The sequence below is a fragment of the Urocitellus parryii genome, chromosome 1 (genome assembly GCF_045843805.1).
Source record: "Urocitellus parryii isolate mUroPar1 chromosome 1, mUroPar1.hap1, whole genome shotgun sequence".
Classification (NCBI taxonomy): Eukaryota; Metazoa; Chordata; class Mammalia; order Rodentia; family Sciuridae; genus Urocitellus; species Urocitellus parryii.
Window position 1 is genome coordinate 179,670,137 of NC_135531.1, and position 19,546 is coordinate 179,689,682.

Genomic DNA, 19,546 nt, shown 5'->3' on the forward strand with positions numbered 1-19,546 from the left:
GGGTTTGCCATTTCTGGACATTTTACTTATTTGGAATCATATAGTATGTACCTTTTGAATCTGGTTTCTTTCACTTACCTGTTTTCAAGTTCACTGGTGTTGTAGCTTGTATCAGTATTACATTCCGTTTTATAGCTGTATAATATTCCATTTTTTGGATAGGCCGATTTTACCTATTCATCCATTGACAGGCATCCAGTTGTTCTCACCTTTGGGGTATCACCAACAATGCTGCTATAAATATTTGTGCAGAAGTTAGTGGACACACGTTTTCTTTTTTTTTTTTTTTAAAGAGAGAGAGAGAGAGAGAGAGAGAGAGAGAGAGAGAGAGAGAATTTTTAATATTTTATTTTTTAGTTCTCGGCGGACACAACATCTTTGTTGGTATGTGGTGCTGGGGATCGAACCCGGGCCGCACGCATGCCAGGCGAGCGCGCTACCGCTGAGCCACATCTCCAGCCCCTGGACACACGTTTTCAATTCTCTTGGTTATACATACCTAGGAGTGGAATTGCTGGGTCAATATAACTAAAACAATGGGGTTTTGGTCCTATTCAGGGAGAACAACTGAAAATTCCAGTAGGATCTTGTCTCTGACATCAGGCTATGGCTTCCCCTTCAAAGGTGTCATCTTACTGTTGTTTAACCCTTATTCACGCTGGTCTTCCCCCCAGCATAGCTCTGGCCTCTAGTGGTTTCCTGCTGGAGGATAAAATGAAGTCTTCTGACCCCTAATGCCCATAAAGGGTGTAGGGTGACCCACTGATCTGACTGTAGCCGGCCCTCTTCAGTTCCCCACTGTCTTTCCCCTTGTCACCGTCCTCATCTTCTTCCAGACACACCGTGCTTATCCCCAGCTAGGAACCCATGTTTCTATGCCTCCCCATCTCCACTCCTCAGGTCCACACCTGTCTTTTGGGCCAGCCCAGGTCTACCTGTCTTCCAAGAAGCTATCTTTATAAGCTTCGACACTTAAAGCTCTCATTGCTGCCCTTTGCTTCTTAGGCTCCCTGGAGAGTCTTGTCCCTGCCCTTGAAGCGTGGCTTCCCTATGGGACAGACTCACACCTCAAGCAAGGGACAGCATCGATTAAAAATTGATGTGTAAGTTGACTTTCTGTTGCTGTGATAAAACACCTGAGATAATCAACTTATAAAGAGGAAAGGTTTATTTTGGCTTAGAATTTCAGAGATTTTAGTCCAGGGTGGATTGGCTCAATGGAGGTCTTTGGGCCTGTATTGAGGCAGAACATCATGGCAGAGCTGCTTATCTTGGGACAACTGGGAGAAAAGAAGGGGCCAGAGTCCCAATATCCCCCTGAATGCTCCACCCCCATCACCTACTTCCTTACAGGAGGCCCCACCTCCTGACAGTTCCACCACCTCCCACAGTGCCCCAGGCTGAGGCCATTAGCAACAGGCCTTGGGGTGGGGGTCATTCAAAACCCAAACAACATACCCAGGCTCTGGGGGCCTGATGGCCTGCACTTAATTCTTGGTGCTACTTTGTGAGCTTTCTGATCTTGGATAAGCGACATGACCTCTGTGTCTTAGTTTCCTCATCTGAACTCTGAGAATGACACTAAGACCTGTCCCGTTGGGTTACCGTGAAGAAAATGAGTGAACACGTCTAAGGGGCTCCTGAAGTTCCGCTGCGGGCGGTCCTTCAGGCAGGACTCAGCCTGGACTGGTCATGCTCCTTGCATTGGCCACCTTCTCACCAGCCTCCGAAGCCCCGAGAACCTGAGTCCCTGCTGTTCCTGTTCTGTGTATGCACAGAGGTGGCCACAGGAGGCTCGGGGGAGGGGAGAAAGTGGAGGCTGCGCTCAGGGGGAGGAAGGCACAGCTGTTGACAGTGCCACACACCAGCAAGAGGCTGGTGCCCCCTGAACCTCAGCCCCCTGCAGGGAGCCCCGCAGCTGGAGTGTTCTCAGTGCTGGCTCCCTCTCAGGTCCCTGAGCCAGGGTGCCCTCCAGTCGAATGACTTCTTACCCTCTCCTTAGTGCTGGCCCCAGCCCAGCTCCTCTCACCTGGACCAGCACAGGTCTCCCCAACACAGCCAGAGGCAAAGCCTCAAAGCTTAGAGATGACCACGGCTCTGCTCCTCCCCGTCTCTGCAGGGACTTGCACAGAGCCAGGCACAAAGCAGCCACTTTCTATTTGGTAAATGAAAGAGTTCTTGGGAGAAGATAGGAGCACTTCTCATGGAATGAATGACCCCTTCTGCCAACCCTCCGTGCACGGGGGACACTCCCCTGCAGCAGCACCACTCTGGATGCAAAGCTTGGTGGTGTAGACATGGCATGTAGGTGCAGGTGTAGACCACTGCCCATGTCCCCAACCCCGTGGCTACAGAATCACCAGTTTGTCCTCTGACTCTGCAAACACCACTTTGGTAGCATTGCTCCTCAGCTACATCCAGAAAAAAGAAGGTAGACTCAGGACTCATAAACGGGTGGGACAAGACCAGATGACAACCTGATACCTTTCTTAGTTTCCAGGCTAGTCCTTATTCACTAGACCATGAAGTCCCTGTGGCCTCAGTCCAGGGAAGCTTGCCATCTCCCTGTGAATTGTGCCCTTAATTGTGATTGGGAAAAGTGAATGACGTTGACTATCAGATATGGTATTATCAATTAATAATCTGAGATTGTTGTTCTTTCCAATTCAAGATCATGTTTGAGCGGCGGTTACTCAATATGCTAATTTCTTTTCGTGAAATGGACAGAGAAAGTATAATGAAAAGGCTCATACAAGCAAGACAGTCAATAGCACAAGGTAAGGTATGGTGTGGAGGATAGCAATGCTGAGACCAAGACCCCTGGGAGCTCAAGACTGCTTTATCATGAAATTAGCTATGGCAAAGATACATTTTTTCAGAAATCACATGTATTAGTTTCCTATTGCTGCTGTAACAAACCATCACAAGTGTAATGGCTTCAAACAACACAGATCTAAAATCCAGTTTAGTTCTGGAGACATCTAAAATCCAGTTGTCAAAAGCTGGTTCCTTCTGGAGGCTTCATGGAGTCTGCCTCTGTCCCCTGGCTGGTGGTCCCTTCCTCATGCCACTCTGATGTCTTGATTCAGTTGTCACATGTCCTCCAGCCATGCCCCACCTACCTACAGTCACCGTCCAGTCAGTACATTTAAACTGGAATGGACTGATCAGGTCGCAGTTCTCATAATCTAATTTTTTTGCTTCTGAATATTCCTGCATTCACAGGAGCTTTGGTGGGGACACCTCACATCCAAACCATAACAGCTCATATGCAGGTCCACAGGCGGGCCCTGCCCCTCCTCAGCCTTCCTCCCTTCCTGGCCAGAGCCCCACATACTCCAGCCTCTCCACCAAGATAGTTGTATATTTAGTTTCCCAAAACATTTGTAGCATCTTATCAATTCTTTGCTGCTTCCTACATTATTTTTATTTCTGATATTGAAGTTTCTAATAAACTCTTTTTTTAATGAAGAAAAAATGGAATTTACCCAGAAATCATGTATGGACATCTATAAAAATGTTTTTCTTTAATCTTTTTCTTTGTTGAATTCATCAGAAATATTTTAATCAAGTATTAAGAGTTTTTTACTGGGCACAGTAGCACACACCTGTAATCCTAGCAGCTCAGGAGGCCAAGGCAGGAGGATCTTGAGTTCAAAGCCAGCCTCAGCAAAAGTGAGGCTGTTAAGCAACTCAGTGAGACCCTGTCTCTAAATAAAATACAAAATAGGGCTGGGGAGGTGGCTCAGTGGTTGAGTGCCCCTGAGTTCAATTCCTGGTACCAAACAAAAACAAAAACAAAAGTTTGGGGGGGCAGACCTGAAAGTAGAACAGTGATTTCTCAGGATTGGGAATGTGTGGGGAGCAGAGAGAGAGAAAGGGGAGGCCAGGTTTCATAAGTGCATGCTATATGTGTAGATAAAATTATCACACACTTGGGGCTGGGGATGTGGCTCAAGCGGTAGTGTGCTCGCCTGGCATGTGCAGGGCACTGGGTTCGATCCTCAGCACCACATAAAAATAAAGATGTTGTGTCCACTGAAAACTGAAAAATATATTTAAAAAATTCTCTCTCTCTCTTTAAAAAAAACACACTGAACCCCATTAGCATATATAATTAATGTTTATTCATAAAATATTTTTAAAGAATTATAGTTTTTTGAAGCAAAAAATAAATAAAAATTTTAAAAGTTAAAGAAGGGGTTGCAGTAAAGAATAGAGGGGAACTAACAATGGAAATAGATGTTATGTATGCATACATAGAAGCATAAATATCCTTTTTGAAATAGCATGTGATAAATATGCAACTAAAAATGTTAGTTTCACTCAAAAAAAAAAAAAACCACCTTGAGGATAGTAAAGTACTGTTTTGATTTCCCCCTAGACAAGCATCCCAGAAACCTTCTTCCACGATCCACTCAGGACGATCACAGTTGCCGGTTCAAGGTGTCACCCAACAACGTGCTGCCCTTTGCCTTCCCTTCCTACAGCCCTCCTCAGGGTGACAAGGAGCTGGTGGGTACCATCAGGCTGTTGGGTGGGGGCAGGCATGATCTCAGCCTTACCCCCTTTGCCTCCTCAGAGGGCCTCCAGGGGAGACCTGTGCCCAGGAAATTATGACCAGTGGAACCCTGGAGGCCATCTAGCTACCAGCCCTGTACTGGAACTCCTGGTACACCTGATACACCCGGCATGCCTGTGCAGAGATCCCTGGTAACCCAGGCTGGACCCCGGCATGGACACTGATTCCAGCTGCCCTGGAATCAGGCCTAAGAGCAGATGGGCAGATAAGCACAGAGAGGACCACCTGGCCCGGGGAGGCAGGCTCTGCTCAGCTGGACCTTCTGACGCACAATAAATAAGAGGCTAAGAGAACAGCAGCCCCTAGTCTGGGTCCAACCTAGTCAAGAAGATCCTTGTCCCAGAATCTGTCAAGCTAACACATCAGACTCAGAATTTCCCCTCTCTCTGTCCCTCCTCTGTCAGGGTGTGACAGCCCATTCTCCTCCCTTTACAGGCACAACAATGCATTATAATGAAAATAATCATTAATCAACTCTTAAATTGCACCTAAGTGTTTCAGGTGTGACTTCATTTGATCTTCAATGAATCTATGTGGTGGGTTTATCATTTCACAGTTGGGGAAACTGAGGCACAAGATCACATAACCAGCCATAAAATGTCGCTCAGATTCACATCAACAGAGCATGTGCTGAGACCCTTATTGCAAGTGCTTGTGTAGAATGATCTTTTTAATTTTAAAGAATAAACCCACTATACATATCCCAAAATATTTCAGGTTAATTTCCCCAAGAATTATTGGATGAAATTTAGAAATTCCATGTTTTCAGAGTTTGATAATTACATGATTTAACAGATTCTACTGCTTAATTCATTAAAAATGAAATCTGTGATGTTCCCACCATAAAAATTATCTGACGCTCAATGACTAATGGAGCAAAAGGGTGCTGGGGTGTCATCATGGTGCCATGGAGCCCACCTCATTTTTTTGAATAGGTCACAGCTTGCATATTTCCTTTGTTATTTAGTTAGTGCTGCTAGGACATCTCTCCTATTCAGGGTTGATTAAAAAAAATGGAGGGGGCCAGGGTTGTGGCTCAGTGGTAGAGCGCTCCCCTCGCACATGCGAGACCCTGGGTTCGATCCTCAGCACCATATTAAAAAAATAAACAAGTGAAATAAAAGTATTGTGTCCAACTACAACTAAAAAATAAATATTTTTAAAAAATGGAGGGCTCAGCATTTCTATCTATACAAGAATTTATTCATTTATTCCACAAATACAGGATTTTATTGATTTTTTTAGTTATAGATAGACATAATATCTTTATCTTATTTATTAATTTTTTTAATGTGGTACTGAGAATTGAACCCAGAGCCTCACATGTGCCAAGCAAGCACCCTACCACTGAGCCACAGTCCCAGCCCCTCGTCAATTCTTTTTTTGTACCTGTAGCATCTTTGAAATTGGGAAATGTCTTGCGAATGATGTCATATTAACATTGCATCATATTCATTGAGTGGTGGTGCCTCAGCCTAGGTAAAGGATGGTATTTGTGGAATTCCTGTAGCCTGCCAGGCCCTGTTCCAGGTTCTCTAGTGTCTGTGCACATGAGCAGGCAGGAAGTACTCTGGGAGCCAGCCTCTCTGAAAGGCCAGCACAGGGAACAGGACTGGACGGAGAAGTAGGGCTGCCATCGGTTTTGGCAAAGGCCTCAGCTGAGGCCGTGAGGAACTCTGGAACTGGCCTAGGGTGAGAGGACCTTGACCCTGCCTCCAATGACAGGCTGCCAGGAAGGTGCTGTCACCCAGAGTCAAGGCAACACATGAGGAGAGCCGGCCCTGACTCTTAGCAGGACTCTAACAGCTGGGGCTCGAGGTGATCTGTCACAGCCCCCATGACACTCAGGAGGAGAAGAGGATTCACACACTCTAAGATACACAAAGAGGGGATGGCAGGGCCGCCCTGTGTCCCAGAGATCAAGTGGCAACTGTGGTCCTGAGAAAGGCTGCTTTGAGAGTAGATCTCTTCACTTAATATCTCAAATTATGATGGAAATAGAAGCCTACCTGCTTTTGCTTGGAGTTGACTTTCCTTTCTTCCCCCATTATTTTCCCATTTTAGGCTCCTGACGGCCTTGGACTAGTCCCAGTCAAGCCTTCAGATGTTCAGATCAAGCACAGCTATTCCTTCTTCAACTTGCAGGTCAGATCTGTCACATAATTATTTCGGTGTTTTATGTGGAGTGAACAAAATATTCTTGAACTTGAATTGTATTATTTTATTAGTTCTGGTCTATTTTAGATTATACTGAGTATTTTTCTGCTCTTATTTGATAGAATGTTGGAGATTTTTTTTTCCCTGATGTGGCTACAGAAACCAGGGTGTTTATTCTGTGGGGTTATACCTTCTCCCATGAATTCCCTCAGCTACATCTATTAAAAACTTCAAGACAAAACACAGGATGCAGCTGGTGGCCCATACCTGGAATCCCAGAGATTCAGGAGGCTGAGGCAGGAGAATTGAAAATTCGAGGTCAGCCTCAGCAAGACCCTGTCTCAAAATTTAAAGGGGAAGGGAGCACTGGGGATGTAGCTCAGTGGTAGAGTACCCCTGAGTTTAATCCCTAGTGTCCCCCCCAACAAAATAAAAAAAGAACCACAAGATGAACTGGACACAAATTAGGCAGCCTTTCTTGAGACATATGACCACTTGTGTTTTTGAAAATGAAGATATTTTGATGTGTTTCTGTAGTTAAGTCCTGTGGTATGAGAAAGTAACCGTGGACACAGATGTGAGCTAGAACAGGGCCCTGACACCTCTCCAGTGCTGGTCCGAACTGACAGTTGTCATAATGGACGGCTACAGGGTGGCCTGGTTCACCCTCACCACGGACAGCTGCGGTTGAGAAGCAGATTCTACCAGATGGTCCTTTTAAGGATATTCAGTCAGTTGTCTTCTTTCACCCTCAGGTTCCTCAACTGTACAAAATTAAGGGATATCAGCCATTCTCAGTCCACATGTCTTCAACAAGTTACAAGCCCCAAAAGCTCGCTCGAGCCCTGAAGCAAGGAGCTGAGGTAACCTGTCCCCACCTTCAAGAATTCCTCCCACTCTTCCTTCTTGTCTTAGCAGCAAGACTAACTGGCCCTTCTTGTTCCTCCTGTGTTTAGGATGAAGTCACCACCATCGTTATCCTTCCAAAAGAGGACTCCACACCTCAGGTCACTGGAAAGTCCTCAATCTTGACTATGAAACCACCTGAGGCCTTATCCATGTCCCCAGAATATGATCCGATCTATATTTTTGTAAGTAACCATTGGCAAAAGGCTTGTTTCCTGTATTCCTTTATTTTAGCAATTACTCTATAAGAAAACAGAGGGAATAATTGGAAGTATATATTTTTTTCTCTTTGGAATATCAAGTGCTAAACAATATCTGAGCTTGTTTATCATTATTTATCATTTGGAGAATATCAGAGTTTCTGTCTCTTAACAAGTCCAGCATTTATTTTTATGACAATAGCTTACTGATCTTTTCTGCTTCTGTATGAGATATATATATATATATATATATATATATATATATATATATATATATAGGCCAAAGGAGAAACTAGAAAGTATTTTTAACTGAATTAAAATGAAAACAAACAAAAAGTTGTGGGAAATTTATAGTAATGTATAGTACAGTAGGAAAGAAGAAAGTTCTCAAATTAATGTCCTAAGCTGCCCCTTTAAGAAATTAGGAAAAGAAGAACAGGAGGAACTCCAACTAAGCAGGAAAAAAAAATAATAAGGATCAGATTGAAAAATCATGAAATAAAAAATGTTTCTTTGAAAAGATAAATAAGATGCATAAATCACTAACATATCTGACCAGGAAAAAAGAAAAAAAACACAAATACCAATATTAGGAATGAGGTGACATCACTACAGATACTATAGATAGTAAAAATATATGTTGGGGCTGGGGTTATGGCTCAGTGGTAAAGCACTCACCTTGCACATGCAAGGCCCTGGATTCAATCCTCAGCACCACATATAAATAAATAAAATAAGTTATTGTGTCCAACTACAACTACAAAAAATAAATATTTAAAAAATATATGTTAATATTATGAAAAACTTCATTCCAGTAAATTCAAAGAATAAATTAAATGTGCAAATTTATTTAGAAGCACAAGCTGTGAAGTCTTCAAGAGGATATAAATAGTCCAAATAGCTCTGTATATACTAAAAAACTGAATTTGTGGCTAAAAACCTTTCCCACAAAGAAAACTCCAGGACCAGATGCCTTCAGGAGAATTCTGCTAGATGTTTAAAGAAGAAATTATACCAAACTCATACACTCCTCCAGAAAACAGAAGAGGAGCAATTACTCCTGGACTCATTCTAGAAACCACTATCACTCTGACACCAAAGCTAGTCACAGACATTACAGAAAGAGAAAAGGACAAACCAATATCTTTCATGAACAGACATCAAAAGTTTGTGACAAAAATGACACGGTCATCTCAATAAATTCAGGAAAACAATATATCAATTCCTGATAAATAATCTCAGTGAGTAAGGGATAAAGGGAACTTTCTCAACCTCATAAAGAACATTTGCTAAAACACCAAGAGCTAACATCAAACCAAATAGTAAATGACTAAATGTCTTCCCCCTAAGATCAGGAATAAGATAAAGGTGTCTGTTCTCAAGAATTCTGTTTAAGAACTGTGCCAATGTAACCAGGCAAGAAAAAGAAATAAAAGGCACCCAGATTTGGAAGGAAGATGTAAAACTCTTTTTATGCATAAACAAAATTACTGGCTATTAGAAAATACAATGTAATTCATCAAAAAAAATCTACTAAAACCAAGAAGCAAATTTAGCAATATTGTAGAATGTAGGATCACCATATGAAGATCAAGTATGTTTCTATACATTAAAAATAAACTATATAAAATTAAAATTTTAAATTTATAATACTAAAAGATAGCATCAAAAATATAAAACATTTCAGGTTAAATCTGACAAAAATATATTGACTGATATGCTAAATATTGTACAACATTGCTAAGGGAATCAAAGGAAACCTAAATAAATAGAGACACATGGCATGTTGGTAGATGAGAAAATTTAATATTGTTAAGATATCAATTCTTTCTAAACAAATCTGAAAGTGCAACACAATCCCAAGCAACAAAAATCCTATTTTTTTTAATAAATTAACAGGCTTACTCTAAAATTTAAGTGGAAATTCAGATATATTTGGAATGATTTTGGAAACATAAAGCTGAAGAATTTATACTACGTGAATTCAAAGTTTCCTGTAAAGCGTCAATAGACAGAATAATATTAGCTTAAAAATAAGCAAATATATCAATGGAAGAGAATAGAGAATCCAGATATATATTCATTTATACATATTTGACCAACTGATTTAGGTCAAAGACAATTCATTGAAGAAAAATAATCTTCTTAAACAGTATGAGAATATTCGGTTATCTATTTAACAAAATAAAATAAAGATAAGACAACTTCACTTATAAATTTATAAAATAAACACAAAATGGATCCTAGACGTAAATTTGAAACCTAAAATTATGTTCTAGAAGACACATAAGAGAAAATCTTTGCGATTAGCTAAAAACACCAAAACCACAATTCATGTATTTTAAAAATATGGATTAACTGAATTTTGTCAATATTAAGAACTTTTCCTTCCTAAAGACACTATTAGAAAGTGAGAATATAGGGCTGGGTTTGTGGCTCAGCAGTAGAGCGCTCGCCTAGCACAGCGGGACCTGGGTTCGATTCTCAGCACCACATAAAAATAGAGGCATTGTGTTGTGTCCACCTACACCTAAAAAAAAAATAAATATTTTTTAAAAAGAGTTTTAAAAAAAAGAAAGTGAAAATATAGGGCTGTGGCTGGGGCTCAGTGGTAGAGCTCTTTCCTTGCACCTGTGAGGCACTGGGTTCAATCCTTAGCACCAAGTAAAAATAAATAAATAAAATGAAGGTAAAAATAAAAAGTGAAAATATGCATCACAAACTATAAATCACAAACTTGGAGAAATCACATATGTGATAAAGGACTTATATCCAGGATATATTAGGAACTCTCAAAATTCGCAAAGAAAATAACCAACAGAACAAAACGATGACCTGTGAAATGGCAAAAATATCTGATAAATAGTTACTCTCCAAAATATATAAGGAACTTCAAAAACTCAATAGAAACTAACTCAATTTTAAAATGGGTTAAAGACTTGAATTAACACTTCTTCAGAAAAGACTTACAGATGGCCAACAGGTGTATGAAAAAATACTCAGTGTCACTAATCATTAGGAAAATAGATCAAAGCCACAATGAGAGATCAGTTCCCTCTTGTCAGGAAGGCGCTTTCCAAAACAACAAGAGAGAAGTGTTGGAGAAGATGGAGAAAATGGAGCTCTTCCACACTGTTTGTAGGAATTCAAAATTGGTGTACCACTGTGGAAAACAAAATGTGGTTCCTTCAAAAAATTAAATCTAGAACTGCCGAATGATCCAGCAACCTACTTCTGAATATTTGTCCAAAAGAGTTGAAATCAGGATATCAAACAGATATTAACAGTCCTATGTTCACTACTATTCACAGTAACCGAGGTGAATGTCCACCTACAGATGAATGGATAAGGAAAGTACCATAAAACTATGCAGTGGAATGCCCATTCAGCCTTTAAAAAGGAGGGAATTCTGCAAGATGCACCAACAGACCTGGAAGACATGCTACCAAGGGAAATGAGCCAGTCACAGAAAGACAAAGCCTGCATAATTCTACTTAGATGAGGAATCTAAAATATAGATGGTCCCCAATTTATGATGGTTCAGTAATGATTTTTTACTTTAAGTTGGTGCAACAGTGATATGTATTCAGAAGGAACTGCACGTTGAATTTTGAATTGTGATTTTTTTCTCCAGTCTAGCAATATGTGGTATATTTGTGACGTTGGGCAGTGGCAGTGAGTCACTGTTCCCAGTCATCCCTGAGATCAGAAGGGGAAACAATGCATAAGCCAGGCTGTTCAGTAGGTTAGGTACAATACAGTGTTTTTTACTTACCATACTTATCCTTGGGCTTACAATGGGTTTATCAGGATGTAATCTCATAGTAAATCAAGGAACATCTGTAGTCAGACTGAGAATTAAAGAGTAGAATGTTTGTCAGATATGAAGGGGAGAGGAAATGGAAAGTTACAAATTAACAGGCATCAAGTTTTAGTCAAGGAAGATTATTAAAGTCTAGCCGTCTGCTGTACAATGTCATACTTACAGTCAACAATAATGAATGTTTAAAAATTTGTTGAGAGGAGATCTTGAGCTACGTACTCTCACCAAATAAAATAAAACATCTTTAAAAGAACTCTCAGAACTCAATAATAAGAAAACAAACATTCCAAGTTTAAAATGGGTCAAAGACTTGAACAGACATTTCACCAAAAAAGATTTACAAATTATGCACTTAAAAAGATGCACAAGATAATGGATCATTAGCCAAGTGCAAATTAAACCTACAATGAGATACCTCTGTTATAATATGATCTAAAATTAAAAAGACTGCAGGTGGGAGTTTAAAGGGTACAACTATAGTAGAAACAGTTTGACAGTTTCTTACAAAGTTAGCAAACATGCAGGGACCATATGATCTAGCCATTCTACTCCTGAGTATTTATCCAAGATAAATGGAGGCATGAGACTTATGCAAGAATATTCATGGCAGCTTCACATGTTGCCAAAAGTATGTGCATGGGGGTGGGGGTTGCCTAACAGCAGGTTAGTGGATAAACAAATTGTGGTATAAACCTACAATGGAATACATTTGAGTAATGGAAAAAAATGAACTCTTCTTGATAATGTAAAAACATATATGATTCTCAAAATGGTCATGCTTGTAAGTCAGATAAAAAGAGCACATACTGCATTGTTCCATTTATATTAAAGTCCAGAACATCTAAAGTAATTCATAGAAACAGAGAGCAGATTACTGGCTGCCTGATGATGGATTAGGTGGACAGGTATAAAGGGACAAGATATGGGGATGAAAAGATGACAAAAGGCATGAGATACATCTGGGAGGGTGGAATGTTTATTATTTGTATGGTAGAATGGGGTTTTGAAGGCATAATTTATGTCAAAACACACCAAATTGTATATTGAAATATGTGTGATTTATTATATGGAAATTATACATCAATACAGCAGCAAAAGAAAGTATTAGAACCCCCCCCCCCCAAAAAAAAAAGAAAGAAAAGAGACAAAAAGAGAAAGAAATACTGGTAACAACCAGTAAAGCATTATATAAAGACTTGTGATGCACATAGGCAAGGAGCCTAGAGGAGGCTCTGGTAAAGAGGTATCTAGGAAAGGGAGACTCCACACTCAACTGGTGCAGTTAAGAGAATGGAAACACCCACAGATTTTATAAAGGCATATTATTCAAGAAAAACAAAAGGCAATTATAAACTCCAGGCAGGAAAAAAAAAGCAACTAAAAATCCATATGTTTCAACTAGGAAACCAAATTAAAATTTGATGTGATTTTTTAAGAGTTGATGGAAATTTTTAAAATAGAATCTATTTACCCTGGATACTAGAACTCTTCTCCATCAGTGAACCACAGGCCATGATATTGATATTGAACTGTTTTTTGTTTTTGTGGTACTGGAGGTCAAACCCAGGGACATCGCACATGCTAGGAAAAAGCTCTTAACTCTAGCAAGATATTAAACCTTCACACACACACACACAAAAAAAAAATTATAATCTGAGCCTCTACGTGGCCTTGCAGAGAAAAGGTACAGGAAAGCATAGGAATGATAATGTGTTCATTTTTAGTGGAAACACTCACATGAAAATAGGGGTAAATACTGAAGAAATAGGGGTAAACTGGGAGTATAGGTCATTGGAGGAGCACCTGGCTAGCATATGGGAGGCCTTGGGTTTGAGTCCCAGCCAGCACTGCAGAAAAAGTACCAAAGCATGTCATGTCAAGTCACAAAGGTAAGTTACTAAAAGAGCAATGTGCTGCTGGGCTGGGGATGTGGCTCAAGCAGTAGCGCGCTCGCCTGGCATGCGCGGGGCGCTGGGTTTGATCCTCAGCACCACATAAAAGTAAAATAAAGATGTTGTGTCCACCGAAAACTAAAAAAAAAAAAAAAAAAAAAAAATTAAAAAAATTCTCTCTCTCTCTCTCTCTTAAAAAAAAAAAGAGCAATGTGCTGTTTAAAATTGGAAAGAAGCTTTTATGAGGCATTCATATACATGCACCAAATCCTTACCTTGTGTAACAGTGATTCAGTAGATATCATCTGAGATTGTTAATCAAGAAATGGAAAAATAATAGGCTGTGGTTGTAGCTCAGTGGTAGAGCGTTTGCCTAGTATGCGTGAGGCACCGGGTTCCATCCTCAGCACCACATAAAATAAATAAAGGCATTGTGTCCATATACAACTAAGAAAATTTTTTTAAAAAGAAATGGAAGAATAAGTATAATGTTTAGAGTGAAGGTCGTGACCATGAGAGGCACAAAACCCAGAAATAAAGAAGTAGCCTCTGGGGTGGGGGCTTAAGGACAGGAAGGGACCACAGGAATCCACAGCTTATGGTTGCAAATCCTTGCAGCCTGGTGAGATGCTACCATATGCACACATAACCTTGAGGACAATTAAAATCATCACGGGATGACCGCTCAGATCACTTAACTCCAGTAACCAAGGCCATCCAGGGGAATCTGAAATTTGACGACTCTTGCAGACAGTGCTGTTGCCATTTGCAAAAAGATCACATTCATCACACTTGGCCCAAGACAGACTAAGAGTTCTGGCCACGTACAGCTTCTCATGCCCTCCATTGACCACAGCAGAGACACCCCTGAAGGCCCAGAGGTAATTTCCCCTCTGGTGTTGTGCCCCTTTGCCTCAACTGCAAGTGCTCACAGAGGTGTGTGCTTATTTCTACATTATGTGGGCATTGCAGGCACCCTCTGTGGGCTTCCCCACCTCCCCTCTCCCCGACCTTTGCAACCAGACATTTAGCAGAGAGACCTCTCTGCATCTTGCCCCCAGGCTGCAGGTGAGCCTCTCTGCATCCACAGCCCACAATTTTTGCAGTGTTGTTCCCTCACCAGCACACTACATCAGAGTGCCTCCCAGTCTAGCTACATGCCATTTAAGTCGTGGAGGGACACCTGTTTCTTGACACTGAGATCAAATTTCCATAAGTCAAGTGGAATCATGGGTTTGGTTTGCTGTTTTGTTTTGTTTTGGGGGGTTATTCCTTGTTTGTTTTGTGATGGAACCCAGGGCCTCGCACACACTAGGCAAGTGCTCTACCACTGAGCTCCCCGCTCTGCCCTGTATTTTTTTCATTGTTAAAAAATATCATACAAATAAAATGAACAAAATCTCAGTGGTTCTTAAACATCTGAGATGAAGCAACTGTGAGGGGTGAGCTCTGTTGTTGTTTGGGGCAAGGACAGGGGATCTACTGCTCAAGCTCTAGAAAGAACATTGAAAGGCTCTGTATTTTAGTTCTTTGATAGAATTGCTCTGTGCATCCATTAGGTCTGCTTAAAAAAAAGTAGCAAGGGCTGGGGATGTGGGTCAAGCGGTAACGCGCTTGCCTGGCATGCGCAGGGTGCTGGGTTCGATCCTTAGCACCACATAAAATAAAATAAAGATGTTGTGTCCACTGAAAACTGAAAAATAAATACTTTTTTATTTATTTTTTTATTAGTTGTTCAAAACATTACAAAGCTCTTGACATATCATATTTCATACATTTGATTCAAGCAGATTATGAACTCCCATTTTTACCCCGTATACATATTGCAGATTCACATCGGTTCCACATCCACTTTTTTACATACTGCCATACTAGTGTCTGTTGTATTCTGCTGCCCTTCCTATCCTCTACTATCCCCCCTCCCCTCCCCTCCCCTCTCCTCCCCTCTTCTCTCTCTACCCCATCTACTGTAATTCATTTCTCTCTCTCTTGTTTTTTTCCCCTTTCCCCTCACTTCCTCTTATATGTAATTTTGTGTAACAATGAGGGTCTCCTTCCTTTACCATGCAATTTCCCTTCTCTCTCTCTTTCCCTCCCCCGTCTCGACCCTGTTTAATGGTGATCTTCTTCTCATGCTCTTCCTCCCTATTCTGTTCTTAGTTGCTCTCCTTATATCAAAGATGACATTTGGCATTTGTTTTTTAGGGATTGGCTAAAAGTGCTCTAGTGCCATCCATTTCCCTGCAAATTCCATGATTTTGTCATTTTTTAGTGCAGAGTAAAAAAAAAAAAATTTCTCTCTCTTCTCTCTCTCTTTAAAAAAAAAGTAGCAAAACAATACACGAGGGCTGGGGTTGTGGCTCATTGGTAGAGTCGTGCCTCGCATGGGTTCAATTTGATCCTCAGCACTACATTAAAAAAAAAAAAAAACTAACTAAAGTTATTTAAAAAAAAGATCTCCCTTAAAACCAGAATCTGTATCCCAATGATTCAGCCTTCCTGAATCAAAAATACCACCAAAAACAATGTTAAATATTGACATTTCCTGGTCTATCAAATGTCACCCTCTTCTTTGTCTTCTCTTTAAAGTTATTTCTAAGAGGCTATTTTTGTTTTCAGAACAAGAAGCTTTTTTTTTTACTTTTTAAAACCACTTTGCTTATTTAATAATTCCCCCTAATTCATCATAGTTAGAAACAAATACTTTAAGCCATTTTAAGCTGTGATTTCAATTAGACTTGTTTCCATGTGAGGTTGGTAAGTCCCAGTGGTATGCAGTGAAGCTCTTAAACCAGAGAAGTGGCATTTATGGATGGTGTGATATTTTAAAATGCCCCCAACTTGAAGGCACGTGCTCTCCCACTTCTGCTCTCCAGACGAGCCACCATGGGACTGGGAGTGTTAGTGCCAGCAGGAGCCTCGAAGAGCCTGGGCAGACGCCTGTCCTGTGCCTGGCTTGGGAACAGATAAACAAAAGCTCTTCTCTCTCCTGCAGAATCCCAACCCAGGATTATTTGCCGTCAAGCGCCCTCTGACCTATGCAGAGACGCTGATAGATTACCACCTCTGCCCCCACCCCAAGTACATGTTCACCAAGGAGTGCCACAAGGGGTCCAGCATTCCTCTCACCCAAAAGCAGTTTCTCCATCACACGGTAAGGCCATCCCCCAGCCCCCTGGCAGAGCTGGCCTTGGGCTGTGGGGAGGGGCAGGGCACAAGGGTGGAGGGACACCACTGAAATTAGAAAAAATGAGGCTCAGAGCCACAGCTGCAGAGCAAGAATGGTAACGAAGGCCCTCAGCGGCCAGCCCTAAAGGGACACGGGGGGAGACTCGGCCCCACTCTGGTCCCGTCCAGACTCACTTCTTGGGTTACCTGCTTCCCCCTTTTTTCAACATTCTCACATTTCCCCCTTAAAGGCCATGCATGTTCACTCACTTGAATTTCAACCTTGTGAAATGGTCACATGGTTGGCATAAGCCCATGGTCTGACCTCTTCTTGCTTTTGCCCCTACAAGTGTAGAAACATCAGGACAGACAAGGCACAGTAAAGAAGGGGCTCCAAAGAGTTCCTTCTACCCCAGTGACCAACCTGACCTGAATATCCAGAGACACTTCTTCAGGATTACCCTCAGGCCCCTCAAACTCAACAAATCCCTAACTTGGGTCATTATCTCTGACTTCCACCCACCATACTCTGAAGTGCCTTAGCCCTCACTTGCATGTGTGGGGTCGGGGAATAGAGTGGAGTAACCAGGGATTGAACCCATGCAGCTTTACCCCTGAGCTACGTCCCAGTCCTTTTTCATTTTTTATTTTGAGACAGGGTCTCACTATAGTGAAGTCTCATTGGCCTCGAAATTCTGATCCTCCTGTCTCAGCCTTCCAAGTGGCTGGGATTATAGGAGAACACCACCATGCCCATTTCCCACTTGCCTTTTTGTTCTATGGATGTGCACAGAATTCAGGTGGTCCTTAATCCCTCCCTCTTGCTCATTCCCCTATCCAACCAGCCTGCCTCTTACATAAGAGTTACATAAACTGCCACTCTCCCCCTAGTTTCCCCTATAGCTCACCACTGCTGTGGTCAGGCCTCCATAAAAATCTTTTGATACAGATCTGATCATGTCAGTTCCTGCTTGAATGCCAGGGCTCTACTGCCTGTGTGAGCAGTTCCACGCTCCATTAGCTAGGCCCACGAGGCCCATGGTGACCACCGGCCTCTCCAGGTGTGCCTTGCCCCCTCCCCATCCCACACCTTGCACTCAACTGAGCTGATGGTCTCCTGAGAGCACTTGGCGCTTCACCAACACATTTGCACACACAGTTTCCCTGTTTGTCTTACCATCTGGAGAACGACCCATCCTCTTTGAATGGGGCATTAGTATTACATCCATAATCCTCAAAGCCAATCGTAAGGCCACATCTGCCCCCATCACAAGGACATGTTGCTTGTATGGCTAAGGAAGCAGGAGCAGGTGCACTTCTGTGTTGCCCTTTTCGATTTTACAGTCACAAAAGCAATTGTCTTTTTTTGCTTTGGCAAAATTCAATAATATTTAATGAAATGATAAATTTGCAGCTAACATTTTGAGATTGAAAATAGCTGAATGAAATGAAATCCTCCTGGACTCCACCCCACCAACCAGTTCCCTTCCATGCTCTACCCCTGAGCCAACTTTCATTGCAGGACATTATTCCCGGAATCATGCACTGGAAGAGGTTCCAGTCCCTGACACTCTCATCCTTGCCTGAAACCTCTAAGATGGAGACCACCCAGAGGTAAGCCACAGCTCATCTGTCTCCTGGGAAGGTGTCTGTCCACAGACCACAGAGGCTGAGACCCCCAGAAGTTAAATACCAACAATAGGTCAAGTCGTACTTTTAAAGCACGAGGGAGGGCTTGCTGATCCAAGAGCTATGAACACATGTAACAGATTTGCATATTTTGAAATTATCCGAGACACACTTTTTTAAAAAGTGATGTCCTAGGCGGCCCTTGGCAAGACCAACAATCCAGATAATTCTGCTAAAATACTCATGGTCAATTTTTAAAGTTTTAACTGGTCAAGATCACCTTCTGCACCCTCCATATCCAATTCTAAAGAATTCACTTCTTGCCCAGCCTGTGCTCATGGGAGTCCCACACTATCCCCAGAGACAGCTCATCTCCATGCACAGCCTGGCGCTCGGCCACAGTCAGAACTGGTAGGTGAGAATATTGTTGGCCGATGAAAGAAGAAAACCAAGGTAGTCAAATTTCTGCCAGTTTGCTTATTTAATATCTCTTCAAAACCCTAAGATATCAAATAGACTGATACCTTTTCTCTAGACTCCATCTGGTCAGCAGCTCACTCCTGAGCCCTTGAACTTGAGTCTTCTGTTCACTGTCCTTCTAAATGTAACTAAATGAGTCATTGGTGATTAAATGTGCCTAGTGTCCCACAATGATCATCAACTGTCACCTTCTGTTCAAATCTTCTGATCCAGAAAGAGGCCCACCCAAGGTGGCAAGAGTATCCAGGAAAGCTAACCCCTGCCACCGACCAAGGTCAACAGAGGCTCTTTATAACCCCCCATCCAGCTCCCACCGGTGTGTCCAGCTCCTCTGACTCAGAAACATGGAGAGCCCCACAGGACCTCTGGGAGCTGGGGGACCTCACATGTCTGCTGGGCACCTTTCTGAGCCTCGTCCTCTTGTCAGAAAGATAAAGAGGAGGCTGAACTTGTGAGGGTCCTTCTCAGGTCCTTCTCAACCTTGGCATCATATTTTTAGTAGGACTAATAATGCTCACTGCTATGATTTGAACATGGTTTGTCTCCTCCAAAACTCGTATTGGAGTTTAATCCCTATTAAGGTATTAAGATTAAATACCTTAATCCCTATTAAGGTATTTAATTCCTATTGAGGTATTAAGAAGCTAGAAACCTCCCCCTAGAGATGGAGCCTTTGGAAAGCAATTAAGATTAGATAAGGGGCAGGGGA

At 41.8% G+C, this 19,546-nt stretch overlaps 1 protein-coding gene across 2 annotated transcripts in view; it reads left to right on the forward strand.

Moving 5' to 3' along the window:
- Cfap221 (cilia and flagella associated protein 221) overlaps positions 1-19,546 on the forward strand; it is an 87,896-nt gene that overhangs the window by 49,919 nt on the left and 18,431 nt on the right. The window contains exons 14-21 of one of the 2 annotated variants that reach the window (XM_077798198.1): positions 2,672-2,777; positions 3,881-3,899; positions 4,398-4,515; positions 6,647-6,727; positions 7,495-7,602; positions 7,696-7,830; positions 16,556-16,714; positions 18,251-18,342. In XM_077798198.1, coding sequence (XP_077654324.1) covers positions 2,672-2,777; positions 3,881-3,899; positions 4,398-4,515; positions 6,647-6,727; positions 7,495-7,602; positions 7,696-7,830; positions 16,556-16,714; positions 18,251-18,342 — 818 coding nt within the window. Of the gene's footprint in view, positions 1-2,671; positions 2,783-3,880; positions 3,900-4,389; positions 4,516-6,646; positions 6,728-7,494; positions 7,603-7,695; positions 7,831-16,555; positions 16,715-18,250; positions 18,343-19,546 lie in introns of both variants that reach the window. The other variant, XM_077798197.1, reaches the window with a different exon arrangement.